Below are 14,169 nucleotides of genomic sequence, written 5' to 3'. Positions count from 1 at the left end.
ATAAAAGCCCATAATTACTGTGACCCAGGAGTCGAGGACAGGAGAGTTTAAAGCAGCCTCCTTGGTCAACAGCTGACATGGCTGGCACGTGTGTCTCGCTGCGAGGGGCCTGAGCGCAGGAGGGCCAGGGCCTCCCCGGGGACCCACCCCCTGCGTCCCCTCTCCTCCCACCCACACGCCCGGCTCTGGGTCCTCAGCCTCCAGGCCCCTGCACCCCCTGCACGTGCCGGTCCATCTCCACCCCTTCCTGTCTAAGGGTGCACCCACACTCCGCCCCCGCCTGCTTTGTTTCTCTCCTGAGCACTAAGGGCTCTGCTTTCCCTAGTTTATCCTCGAGCTTCTACTGCAGCATAAGCAGCAAGAAGGCTGGGCTCACCTGGCATCCCGGCCCGGCTTCCATAGTGGTGCCCGGAGCATCCCAGGTGCTGGGACACACCTGCCCCCGAGAGCCATGGGGTCGCGGAAAGTGGCACAAACGCACACCGACGGCCTGTCCAGGTGTCCAATCCCTGACTGTGCTTGCCATAAACTTTCTGTCCTTTTCTTCACTGTAAGTTGTCACTTTCTGTGATGTCTCCAGCATCTCCTGGCTTTTTCTTTTCACTTCAAATACCATATACTTACTCTCAACTTCCCATTTTTTTTAACTTCTAATATGATGTAGAAAAATTTGCAAATTGCATATTTGATAAGCGACTAAGATCCAGGATATGTAGAGAACTTTTAAAACTTAACAAAAAAACCAAACAACTCAATTCAAAAATGGGCAAAGGACCTGGATAGATATTTCTCCAAAGAAGACATATATATACAAATAAGCCCATGAAAAGATGCTCAACATCACTGACCATCAGGAAAATGCAAATCAAAACCGCAGTGAGGTACCACCCACACCCATCAGGATAGCTGCTATCAAAAAAAAAAGAAAGAAAAAGAAAAGAAAACAACCAGTGTTGGCTAGGATGTGGAGAAATTAGAAACCTCATGCACCGTTGGTGAGAATGCAAAATGGTACAGTCACTGTGGAAAACAGTATGGAGCTTCCTCAAAAAGTTAAAATAGAATGACCACGTGATTAAGCAATCCCGCTACTGGGTATACACCCAAACGAAAAGAAAGCAGAGTCTTGAGGAGACGTCTGTACGCCCATGTTCACAGCAGCACCACTCACAAGAGCTGAACTGTGGAAGCAACCCATCTGCCCCTCAGCATTTGAAGGGCTAAGCAAAGTGTGGGCCATCCATGCAGTGGAACATCATTCACCTTGAAAAGGAAGTTGTGACACGTGCTGCAACACGAGAGAACCTCGACACCACGGGGCTGAGTGAAATAAGCCACTCGCTCAAGAACAAATACTGTGTGATTCCACTTATTTGAGGTACTCAGAGGAGAAGAATCACAGAGACAGAAGGATGGTGGGTGCCAGGGGCTGGGGGTGGGTCAGCGTTTCAGGGGGACAGAGCTTCAATTTTACAAGATGAAGAGTGACACGGATGGACGGTGGTGATGGCTGCACAACGACGAGACTGGACTTAGCGCCACTGAGCTGCGCACTGAAAAGTGTTTAACATGGTAAATCTCTCCTGCATCTATTTTACCAAAAAAAAAAAAAAAAGTAGAGCAAACACACACACAAAAAACCCCTCAAAACAAAACCAAAATAGTTAAGTCTGATAAAACTGTGTCTAAAAAACATAACTTTTGCCTATTAAACTGGAGATTTCATTAGAAACCATAATAGGTGCTGCGGGGGGTGTAAAGCGCTTCTGCCCTCTGTGGGGCTCCCCGAGGGCCGTACAGCACCCGCTGACGCAGAACCTCCAGCTCCAGATATCCATCTACAGGGAAAAATCCAGAATGTGTACAAAGATTTATCACAAAGAAACTGAAAACTAGAAAACTACGTAGTCATTAAAAATTTAAGGAGAAAGTATACAGAAACATGTTCAACAGTATGCTAAGTTTAAAAACAGACTACAAATGTATGTGGTTTGATTCTAGGTGTGTTTAGTGAATATATGTGAACAGATAAAAGGGTGGAAGGATATTCAGAACACTGTGCTTGGCTGTTTCCTGGGTGGTGATTCTTGGCTATAGGCCTTCCCCATCTTCCATTTTCTTACAAGGGACACGTGTGATTTGTAACAATCAGCTGAACTCCCTCCCAAACAGGTGGCATCAGGAACCCTGTGTGCCATCCTGGCTGGTCTCTGAGGTACCGGCTGCGCGAGAGCCTCGCCAGCGGCACAGCGTTGCCAGGGAGCGGACCGATTAGCACCGGTGCAAGTGCTAATCCTGGTGGACACGCTATTCGTGAAACAGTAAGATAAACTTCGGAAAAAACGTGTATTAAACACAGTACAAGTGAAAACACAGAACGCTCTCCTTGAAAGAAGAGAGAATTGCAATCTTCCAGCCAGCTTTCTGGAGAATCTTGGTTACTTTCTTTAACTGAAAGTGATCAGTAACACAGAATTAGGTTCTTAGGACAGAAAATGAATTGTGCGGCTGCTACGACCTAGCAAAGCTCCACTGAGAAGTGGAGCTTGGAGGAAGTCTTGTGGGACACCATACCTTCTGGGGGGGGGGGGAGAGGAGGGGAAGAAAGGGGGAGGGGAGGGGAGGCGGAGAGGAGGGGAGGGGGAGGGGAGGGGGAGGGGGAGGGGAGGGGGAGGGGAGAGGGGGAGGGGAGGGGGAGGGGAGGGGGAGGGGGAGGGGAGGGGAGGGGAGGGGAGGGGAGGGGAGGGGGAGGGGAGGGGAGGGGGAGGCGGGGGGGAGGGGAGGGGAGGGGGAGGGTGTGTTTGTTTTGTTCAGGGATTGAATGAATGGACGGAGGGAAGAAATGAGGGTCAGGAGAAATGGGTCAGCAGAGGGTGCCCGGGGTGGGGGAGGGCACACATTCCAGAACCCGTCAGCTCTTCTCGAAACCCCGGCCGCGCATCCTGCCCAGAATCACCTGAGGATTCCTCAGCAGCACGGCATGTTTTAAAGGTGGCCCTGGCGACCCGAATGTGCAGTAGGTGTGAAAGGCTCACTGGAGGCTGCAGGGGGTGGGGTGGGGGGACCAGGAGGACGGCAGCGCTCTCAGATGACCTGGCTGGGGACAGGAATCAGGACGGGATGCAGACAGCCCCGGGGCCAGGCCCACCAGCGGCCCACACTGGGCAGCAGCCCCCGTGGATGGAAGCAGCAGGAGAAAGGCCACAGGATCAGAGAATGGCTGGCAGTGGTCCTGTGTGGACGAAGGGCCCGTGAGACGGTCTAACGGGTTTCCAGAGCAATCCACGTACCTGGGCAGGGCAAAAATGGACACATCCTACAACCACAAAGTGCACGCTGGGGACACACCCTAGAGAAACCAGCGCACGCAGCAACACACACAAAAGCATCCGCAGCAGCACTGCTCCTAACATCCAGACACTGTTCACCACCGAACAGAGCAGATTCTATAAGTGCAGAAAGCCCTGGGGTGTGCCAGGCTACACAGCTCAACATGGGGGGCAGGACATGGGGTGTGTGTCGGGCAGCCGAGTGAAGGCCTACAGAGGACGACTCTGGGCCTTTCTAGCCTCCCCGCCCACGTGGCCCCCGCAGGAGCAGACAGGCACGGACGTCACCACCGCCCCCCCCCCACTCTGGCTACACGTCCGGACGGGGCCCCTGAGCAAAGCCGTTCCCAGACTTGGAGCAAGGCCCTTCCTCACGCCATCGGGTGGTGAGGCGCTGAGATTTAAAACCTGGTCCTAACGTGCCCCACGCGGCTGTAGGGAGAGGGATGAGCGTGCGAGCCCAGGAGGCCTCGGTGGCCAGGCAGCACCACTCTCAGGCGGACCACCTCCTTGTGGGGAGTTGCGCCAAGAGTGCAGGCATCGGGAATTTCTGGGAAGGGGTGGAAGCTGAACGGGAACAGCGATTCAAGGGCCCAATCAGTGAAACAAGTACAAGGTCAGCTCTTCTAGCCTCCTATGAACACAGGACAACAGAACCAAATTCTTTCTGATCAGTAAATGAGAGCATCACGTGGATAAGAGCAAGGGTTCTGGAGACAGCCAGGGGGTGGGGTGGGGTCACAGGCCAGCTGCGTCACCCGGCAGCTCACTCTGCCTCTGCCTCCTGCTGGGGTTGCCAACGACATAAACCCGTCACGTGTCTTAAGGGCTCAGGAAACAGCTTGCAAGTCAAGACAACCCAATGGGCAAGTTTCCTTTCTATGACCCTCTGCTGGGACCCTGAGACAAGTCTGCTGTCTTCCATTACACAACGGTGGGGATGGGTCTTCCCTCGGCGACATTTCCCGATTCTTTTCCATTTGTCATCGGTCATCATCGCGGGGTCATCCAACATAGACTGTGCATGCCAACCCTCAGGCATGTCCGTGTGCAGGCGTGTGCGTGCATGTGTGTTGGAGCTTCGATACCACAACTGGGTAAATGTCCACACCTCTGCCTCGTCCCACCCTGCCACATTCCTGGGCTTCAGGGTCAAAACACAGATCAATTTTCCAAAACAAAATAATAGGTTTCAAAACCTAGGGCAGAATCACATAATTGCTGCATATACTAGGGACACACAGAGCTCTTATATAAAGCCTATATTATCGCCAAACTTCAGATGCTGAATTACTAACGTCTTCTTCTGAGATCAGACCAAAATAAGCTCTCAGGCGGTTTCTTTGCCATATTTAGGGCGCTCGTGTAGGAGCAGCGACAGACATCTGGCTACGGTACTCTCCGGAATTCTGGCTATTTCTTCCTGGCCAGAAAGAAAACATTAAGTTTTTACTGGAACAGCAACTTCCAAGTCCTCCAGCATGGGACTTCATGGCTGAGAATCTGTCCTCCTACTTGCCACATATTTAAGCTAAAGCTTTTGCAATTCTAAAAAAAAGAAAGAAAGAAAGCCCACTCTGAAACTTTTGAGGATGTTAAGAAAAGGGGAAACGTGAGCAACCTTCACGTTCATTAGCACTCCACCACACCTGCCAGCGAAGGCATGACATTCACTCCCGTGGGTGAGGTCTCCCTCACCCAAACCACATCCCAGACTGTTCTCTCAATCACTAAATATCACTCTTTCCGCAATACTGACTCCAGATAACAGAAAAGCTATAGGTGACGTCCATTCCTAAACCCGCCATGAATGGTCAGCGACGCAGGAACGTGCCCTGTCCCCAATGCCGCGCCCTCTGCAGTCGAGGGGAGGCCTCTCCAGGGAGGACAGGACCGCCAGCTCGGCCCCTCTGCTGCTCCCAGGGCAGCATGGACACCGCTCACACGTACAGGGCAAGGAGCTGGACACTTTCTACTCCCTGACTTTGCATGCAGGACAATCGAGCCGACACACGGCCTCCAGATGGTTTCTCTTACAGCTGAGAAAAAAAACTTTCCAGACCTGAGGTCAGATTTCTAATTTCAAAACCACAGAATTCATTTAATTAACTGAAAACAAATCACGATTTTACTAGATCAAAAAATTGGTCACTGACTGACCTTCAGGGAGTTAAAAATCCCATCAGTAAATGTCAAACATCACTTAAAATTAGACAGAGTTGAAGTTCCACCCTGAATCCATCAGACAGATTTCTCCCCCTTTCTTTGCGCCCTTCCGGACACAAACTAGTAATCAATATAAAGAACCACGAAGTACACCTTGCTTCATTATCATACGTAATCACGATAAACGTAAGTTTGTTAAAGCAGATGATCCAAATGGATGAGACTAAATCGTAGACATTGGCAGCTAGTACTTACAGATGAGATAAATATTGATTTAAAAATACAATTGCAGGGGACTTCCCTGGTGGTCCAGTGGGTAAGACTCCACGCTCCCAATGCAGGGGGCCCGGGTTCGATCCCTGGTCGGGGAACTAGATCCTGCGTGCCGCAACTAAGAGTCCGCATGCCGCAACTAAGACCCGGCACAGCCCAAATAAATAAATAAATAAACAAACAAATACATCTTTTAAAAATAAATAAAAATAAATACAGTGTCAGTAAAAGTCTAAATGAAACTTTAAAATGTTTTAAAAATTTTGACACGGCAGCTCCCGCTCCTCTACCAGCTTCAGTTCCCAGGGCCTCCAGGGCCTGCCCTCAGCCTGCTTTCTCTGTGGTCCTCACAACTCTGGGATGTAGAAATGTTCACTCCACGTGTGGTAACTGGGCCACAGCTAGACGGTTAACTCCACAATTACTCATAATCTATCCAAGGAACCACCCCAAAGATAATTTTTTTTTTTTTTTTTTTTTGCGGTACGCGGGCCTCTCACTGTTGTGGCCTCTCCCGTTGCGGAGCACAGGCTCCGGACGCGCAGGCTCGGCAGCCATGGCTCACGGGCCCAGCCGCTCCGCGGCATGTGGGATCCTCCCGGACCGGGGCACGAGCCCGTGTCCCCTGCATCGGCAGGCGGACTCGCAACCACTGCGCCACCAGGGAAGCCCCAAAGATAAATTTTTAATGGTACAATTCTCATATTTTTGGGCTGAAAACCTTCCTTTCTTTAGCCATTAAAAATTTTAAAAATTTCACCTCAAACCACAACGAGATACCACTTGAAACCCACTAGGATGTTTAGAATCAAAAAGTCAAAGAATAGTAAGTGTAGTTGAGAACGTGGGGAAATTGGAAGCCTCATAAAGTGGCTGGTGGATATAAATGGTGCGGCTGCTTTGGAAAGCAGTCTGCCAGTTCCCCAAACGATCACACACAGTCGCTGTACGACTCAGCAGTCCCACCCCCAGGGGTCTGTCCGAGACAAGTGGAAACGCATGTCCCCACAAAACCTGTACCCAAATGTTTACAGCAGCGACGTTCGCAACAGCCCAAAGGTGGGACGTCCACCAGCTGACGAGTGGGGAACAAAAAGGAAAATAGTGCTGAGACGTCCAACAACGTGGATGAACCCCTAAAACACCACGCTAAGTGACAAGCCAGTCACAAAAAGCCACGTACGACTCTGCTCAGATGAAAGGGGTCTGGGGAAACAGGACCCAGGTCACGATTTGCTTAGAGCTGGCGGGGGGCACTGAGGATGCTGGGGCTGCGAGGGCGACAGCTAAAGGGCGTGGGGTTTCCAACTGGGAGGGATGAAAACGTTCTAAAACTGACCGGCGTGATGGCTCTGCGTTTCTGTGAATACGTTAAAAACCACTGAATTGCACGCTTTACGTGGGTGACTGTACGGTTATATCTCAATAAAGTTGCTAGAAAGTTTCAGCTTATCCGGTGCTGCTCAGGAAAAAGCAGACAGACCCCAGCTTCCAGCTTCCAGCCACCCTGACTTTGGGGCAGCAGGACTGCAGACCGAGAGAGAAAGCCAGAGGAAGAAAAGGCTCCCGTGTGGCCAGCGGTTTTGGCTCTCAGAGCGCTGGCCGGTATCGTGGGGCCTGAGCTGGCAGAAGCAAAGCTCACATCACCGCCCTAGTGGGTGGGAGACAGACGGAGCCAGGGGCTCGCGGATGCGCTCACCCCTCTGAAGGAAGGGAATGAGGGCTGGGGGAGGGCAGCCTCAGCTGCTGAAGCAGCAGGAGACGATGAGCCACAGACTCTGCCTGTGAAGAGCCACAGGCACCAGCAGAAGACGCCGTTTCAAAAATAACTAAACGTCAACTTCTTCCCCTAAGAATAAACCTTCAGTATCAACCAGGGGAGTCCACACAGGCCACACCAGGCCAGGTGCCACCGGCTGCACATCAACCCTGCGAGTCTGCAGACAATGCTGCAGAATACTTAGTAAAAAATAAACCAAATCAGCACACCGTAAGATAGGTGTGGACGGCCCCAAAACCCCAGACACAAAACACAACACCTGAATCCCTAGCGTCAGAAGACGTTGCCATAGAGGGAAAAACTAAAAACTCCTAACGAAAGCACGTTACCCAAGCTCACCCTCGCTTCCGTTCGGTCGACCGCACTTACCGGCACTGGTCCAAACACGGAAGCAGCCTCGCCGCCCAGGAACTGCCTTCCAGGAGGAGAGCCCGGCCAGCTCCGGGGTGGGGGCGTCTTCCCCAAGACCTGCCTTTTGTGCCACCAACAGAGGCCATCCGCCCCGGGACCTCACTGCCCGGCACCTCAAGTCTATACCACCCACAGACCCACAGCGAAAGTCACCCAACCACAGTGTGTCTCTCAGTCCAACTGTACAGGGCGGGCGGGGGAACGACAGACAAGATCGGTGACCAGGGATGGTGGGGCAGGGGCGGCAGGCCCAGGGAGACCCAGCCTGGGCTCTGCATCTCGGATCTTGGCAACGGCGGCCCACGGGAGACACTGGGGAGGAGGGAGCAGGGCAGATGCACCTTCTCCAGCAGCCCCTCCCGGAGGAGGCCCCACAAAGTGCTTCATCTGGCAAACCCGCCCAGCCCGCTGACACCAGATACCAGAGCTTCAGAGACTTTCCAGGGACTGTGCACCTGATCCCTGGCAGCAGCCGTGTGAGAGCCTCTGCAGAAAATGGCCACAGACTCCGGGTACTTCTTCAACCTGGGCTTGCCTGGCAGCCTGCTTGATCAGCCAAACCCGGCAGAAGGTACACGTGTGAATTACAAGCCTAGGCCTCAGGGACCTCACAGCTGCCACCCCCGAGCGCATTCCCATCACCATGCGCACAAGGTCACGCCAGCTCGCTGGAGAGTGAGGTCCCACACGGAGAGAGGTTCCAGCTGGGGCCCCAGACATGTGAGCGAGGCCATCCTAGACCACTCAGCACTCAGACCAGAAGAACCTCCAAGCCAACACTCAGACATGCAGAAAATATTAAATATTTGCTCTTTTAAGTTATCAGGTTTGGGGGTGATGTGTTACTCAGCAAAGCTAACTGATACAGTTGTAGACGACTAGGGTACTTAGAAATAGAATACAACTAACTTACAAAAAAATACATTGAGTTTTAACTTCTCCTAAAAGCTATGCATCAGTGAGTAGCACAATTTAAAAAGGACCCCATCCAACTCGGGATATACAACAGCAATCTGATTCTTTACTTTCTGGTAACTCTGCCAGGTCTATCAAAATACCAAACATGATGGTTCTATTTGGTTAAAAGAAACAACAATCTCAATTTATTAAAACTTCGACATGCTCTCTATATTCTGAACCTTTATAAAATGCTATCTCTGATTTAAAAGCAAATTTCTCAGAGAAGGATTACATCTTATTTATGACTCAACGATAAATGTGTGCTTTTTTTCCTTTTCTGGTCCTAGGTTTAGTTGATAAAGACCATTAAGCAGGCCAGAAAAAGATGCTCTAAAAGTAAACCCTAACTAATGCAATTCTTTTCTTTTCTCTTCTTCCTTCCTTTCTTTCAAAAAATCTGAACCTCTTTTAAGCCTAGACCATAGCAAATGTGTTTATCATAGGACGGCTACACGGTGGGAATTCTTCCAAACATTTGTCCGGAAAAGACGTGGGAGCCCAGCTAATTCCCAGATCTTTAACCTGTTTCTCCAGGTGACTCATCCGAGTACGGTAAGACAGGGACCGAGAGCCAGTCCCCCCTTCAGGGCTCAAAGGTGGCCTGTTCCCAACTCCCTGCCCTGCAAAGGCTGCTTCTTGCAACACAGGAGTGACCTGGGAAGGTGGACAGACAGGCCCTACCAGTTCCAGTTACCACTGCCCTGACGAAATGACGTCTGGTTTCTTCCTCAAATAAGACCTAAAAGAAGCATTCAGGGTTCCCTGAGTTCAGACACTAGGAATCTAGGCACTAGATACCTGCCATCGAACACTCAATGTGTACCCTGGGCTCCAAGCAGGAGGGCACCTCTACTCCTCAAGCCCCCCAGCTGGCCTCTCCCCTCCGCTCCCCGCCCCCGACCGTGCTCACCTCCTTCCTCACCTCTGCCTTCTCACACAAGGCATCCTGCCATCAGGCTCTGCGGGAGCCTCAAGGCTTCCTCTAGGCCTCTTCACACCGGGCCCACAGCTCCTCAATCATCTTTCTATTTTCTGTGTAGCATCTGGACCTCTCCCCAAGCATAAATAAACCTCCTGCTAAAGTTTAAGTTCATTCTCTCGTCTTTACTTTGTGACATTAAGAGCAGGGGATGCTTCCAAAGGTATTACTTTAAACCAATATAAAAATATTAGAAAAAAGAATGTATTCCTGCATTACTTATGAAAATAAGTAATTTTTTAAAAGAACGTTCATTCTATTGCCATTTAGAAAATCAGAAAAGATGTTTTCAAACATCTGCTATATTCAACTGTCTTTGCCAACATTATCAGTGCAATGTATTATTAGAGAATTTTCACAATAAAAATGTTCCTACTGCTGACCTAGAAAGACAAGCCCTGTGCGAGCGCTGTGCCAGGCTCTTCGTGCGCTGAGTGCTCTGCCCTCACCCCAGCCACCCTGGGAAGCGGGGACCTGAGTCACCCTCACATTCAGATGAGGACACACTGTGAGGCTAAGGGGCGTCCCTCACCCAGCGGCTCGGCCACCAGGACCTGGGTGGAGACAAGCTGGTTCCAGTCTGCACTGCGTGGCTCTCAGCCAGCCTCTCAAAAGAGAAGAATGTCAAGACCACATTACGTCAGAATTTTAAGTCAGGAGAACACCACTCCCCAAACTAAAAGGGGAAACGCAGACGGAGTTCCCAAGGATTTTATTACCAGCCCAGCCACTCATGGGCGACTTGACAAACAGGCAAAGTCTAACCAGCAAAATGGAGTTTGGTACATAATACCAAATATGACCCGACTTCTAGAAAACGCGAGGAACTAGGCCTCCAGGAATCTCGCTTCTTACCTCAACGTCAAACACCTCGACGGAGCTGTCCAGCAGCTGCACTCGGATGGGCGTCCTGGCTGCTGGCCACGCCGCTGCTGCCGAGGGGCCCTGCCCAGGCTCGAGGGTGCTGACGCCCGCGGGGGTCTGGGCGCCTAGGCGTGTCCCTGGGATCTGCAGGACGCGGTAGGTTCCTTCCAGCTCCCCCATTCTTCACCAGCTAAGAGTGAGGAATGCACTAAAACACACAAAAACCCCCCAAATTATCCCCAGTTATTTCAATATTAAAACAACGTAAGAAAATTGTCAGGTACACAAGAATTCTCTGTACTGTTTTTGCACTTCTACGAGTCTTAACGTACATCAAAATTAAGAGTTTAGAAAGATTATCTTCTCCTCATACCTCGACTGGTGAGCATACACAGCAACACGCCCCAACACCACTATCGCTGGGGTGCACGCAAGCTGGCAGTGCGTGAACTCATTTAACCCCCAGACCCTCTGAAGGAGCCGCAGCAACTCTGCCCACCGGCAGGGGAGGGGAGGCCCACAGCCGCCTGCCTCTCTTTCCCCAGACCACCCGGAGGCCCTGCACCTCCTCCCTCCACCAGCCCAGACATTCACGTGCTGACCACACGCTCTGTGTGCCGGACAGCGCTTTTCAGCAAAGGGAAAGGGGTACACACAGCACGGTGCCAGCATGGGTCCTGGGTCCCACCTCCGCTGACACGGTGGGGAAAATGCCAAGGAAGGTGGATGAAGACAGCCAGGCTGTCTGCCCGCTTTGCACACCCTGGTTTTTCTAAGCTGTGTCATCAGGCTGGAGTGGGGGCCACCAGCGGTTCAGGAGGTAACTTCAGACTTGGCGCTGAGTGACAGCCTGGCACACGTCACGGGGAGCACACGCGTGCCACCCTTCCCAGCACCCGCCCTGTCCCGTCCTCATAATACCCTTGTGGTCACCACCACCCACGCCCTCCTCGCCTATGACGACACCGAGGGTCTGCAAGGGTCAGAGAGCTGCCCCGGGAGGCGCTCGTGCCCTTTCAACCCTCCTCAACGTGCCCGGGGGAAGGGTCTCCGGTTCTTAGCTGTTAAGTGGAACAGAGCCAATCACGCCATTGTTTTTTAACAACCAAAGGACAGGCTCAGTGCCTGCTAGAATCTGGTCATACTGCCTTGCTTTTAGTCGTCCTTATTAATATAATTACCTTCTATTTATGGCTAATTCCCTTCTTAAATACGTGTATTTATGTATGAAAGTCAACTTAAAGAAACATACCTAATGGTTAAACACAGTATGGCAAACACAAATGTCAGATGTTTAATCAAGAAAGAATGCAGGGGCTTCCCTGGTGGCGCAGTGGTTGAGAGTCCGCCTGCCGATGCAGGGGACACGGGTTCGTGCCCCGGTCTGGGAAGATCCCACATGCCGCGGAGCGGCTGGGCCCGTGAGCCATGGCCGCCGAGCCTGCGCGTCCGGAGCCTGTGCTCCGCAACAGGAGAGGCCATAGCAGTGAGAGGCCCGTGTACCGCAAAAAAAAAAAAAAAAAAAAGAATGCAGATGCGGTGAAAACCATTTTATTTTGCTTAATCATCTTCAAAAAGTCTTCTACTAATTTGCAGTAAATATTTTAGAGAATTAATCTCACTAAACTCCTAGTCCGTGCCCTTTCATGCCAACTTAATTGCTGAGTCCTGTGGCCTTTTCCTCTTTTTCGAGCTTATTTTGTTATCAAGATAAACCAACTCATGAACTTATTGTCTCTTCAATTAAGATGGAAAAGCTTCTCAGTGACCCACTGCCAAGCAACTCCTACTTAAACCCTACTCAGCGAAGACCTTCCCAACAATCTGCGTGAGAATTTCCATGCATGTCTGGTTTATCAAACAAGCAAACAGAAAATGAGAAAGCTAAAACCCCCGGGAAAGGTGAAATGTGCGTAGCATGAGCAAAGTGATGAGGCGACGTGTCCTTCTGCGAAATACAGCTCCCGACCCACCCCATGCACAAACGGGCTGACCCCCGGCTCGGACTGGCACGTAGATTCCCTGCACCACACGTGTGGTTCAGGTCGGCAGTTACCCACCGTCTTCAGAATTCTCTCTCCAGGCTGCATGCCCCCCGGGAGCGGTCACTAATTCTGTAAATATTTGCTAAGTATTTACTTAATTAACGTCGCAGGCATCAAAGAACAGGCACCGTGTATGCCGCAGTCAGGAACCACACTTCAGAAAAGCCCTGTTTTCCTGCCACTGACTGATACTCAGCGTGAGGTATATGAAGCTCTGAGAGCCATAAACGTGAGCGTTTTCATGCCAGTCTCACAAACTTGAGTAGTTACTGCGGAAGAGAGGGGTGTTAAGGAAGTCAAGCCCGCCTCTCAGGTGTCCCAGGTGCGCACGCAGGTGAGAGTAAAGCGTGGTCGGCTCACAGCACTCGCCCAACACCCGCCACCAAGAGGAGCTTCTCCTGAAACAAGCTACGGGATGGTTTACTTTGGGCACCAAAGTGATCCTTTCCCTTTTAAGTAAAGCTACAATTCTGAAAACATATATACAACCAAGATGTACTTTTAGGAGTCACTTCTGTTGTGTATTCCACTGTAAAATTCTCATTTATATTTCTTCATAATAATTTTAGATGGAAAAAAATTTCTTCAGGTTCTTTCTTTTACTTATTATAAGAAAGTCATGTCTGAACGCCTACTTTAAACAAAACAAAACAAACCAAACCAAGCAAGACTAACCTGTCTTGAGGGGCACATCCGGGTGAGAAAACTGCAAGAACAGGCAAGGAGGTTATTCCTAGAACAGTCACGGCAGTGGTCCCCTTGGTGGGAGGGGCCTGTCCCGGGGGCAGGGCACAGGGGAGGGGTCCTGGGTGTGGCCGGCACAGTTCCATCGCTTCACTGGACAGTGTCCACTTTATTCCTTAATCTGTACATTTGATTAATGCAGTTTTTCTGTATCTGTGTTTATTTTATAATAAAAAATATATTTAAACCAGCATACTTTTAATTTACCATTGTTTCATCTCTCATAAGAACAAAAGATATGTTAGATGAAAAAAACCATTTTCTTGGCTCAAGGAATTCTAAAACATGGCTCTTGAGAGGAAGCCTTTGCAGGCTCGTACACCTTGTGAGCAGCATGCTTACATCCTAGTTATTTGCACCTGGTCAGAGTAAGACACCCACACAGCTTAGGCTGAGACTCCGGACCACGAGACGGCCTGATCCCAGAGGTTCATCCCAGGGAGACAAGTTCTCTTAAGAGGAAGTGACCCCATGGGGCACCCTCCTGCTGATATTCCAAAGAAAGCTCTGTTTGCTATTACACAACAGCAATGTGGCATTAAATCACCCATTTGATAATTACTCAGCTTTAAGTTTAAGAAAGTTTAGAAAGGAAGACACTTAATGGAAAACTGAATG

At 50.6% G+C, this 14,169-nt stretch overlaps 1 protein-coding gene across 8 annotated transcripts in view; it reads right to left on the bottom strand.

The window, feature by feature from the left end:
- Positions 1 to 14,169, bottom strand: part of FARP2 (FERM, ARH/RhoGEF and pleckstrin domain protein 2) — a 92,685-nt gene that overhangs the window by 70,904 nt on the left and 7,612 nt on the right. For 7 of the 8 annotated variants that reach the window (XR_007478486.1, XR_004482057.2, XM_033423571.2 and 4 more), the window contains one exon: positions 10,754 to 10,970. The exons of the other annotated variant lie outside the window; for it this stretch is intronic. Coding sequence is in view for 5 of the 7 variants with exons in the window: in XM_033423571.2 (XP_033279462.2) it covers positions 10,754 to 10,942 (189 nt within the window). In the remaining 2 variants the exon portion in view is untranslated. The remainder of the gene's footprint in view (positions 1 to 10,753; positions 10,971 to 14,169) is intronic. 8 annotated transcript variants of the gene reach the window in all.

The sequence above is a fragment of the Orcinus orca genome, chromosome 7, assembly GCF_937001465.1.
Source record: "Orcinus orca chromosome 7, mOrcOrc1.1, whole genome shotgun sequence".
Taxonomy (NCBI): Eukaryota; Metazoa; Chordata; class Mammalia; order Artiodactyla; family Delphinidae; genus Orcinus; species Orcinus orca.
Note: the sequence above shows the minus strand (reverse complement) of the source record. Positions and strands in the feature narration are given on the sequence as shown.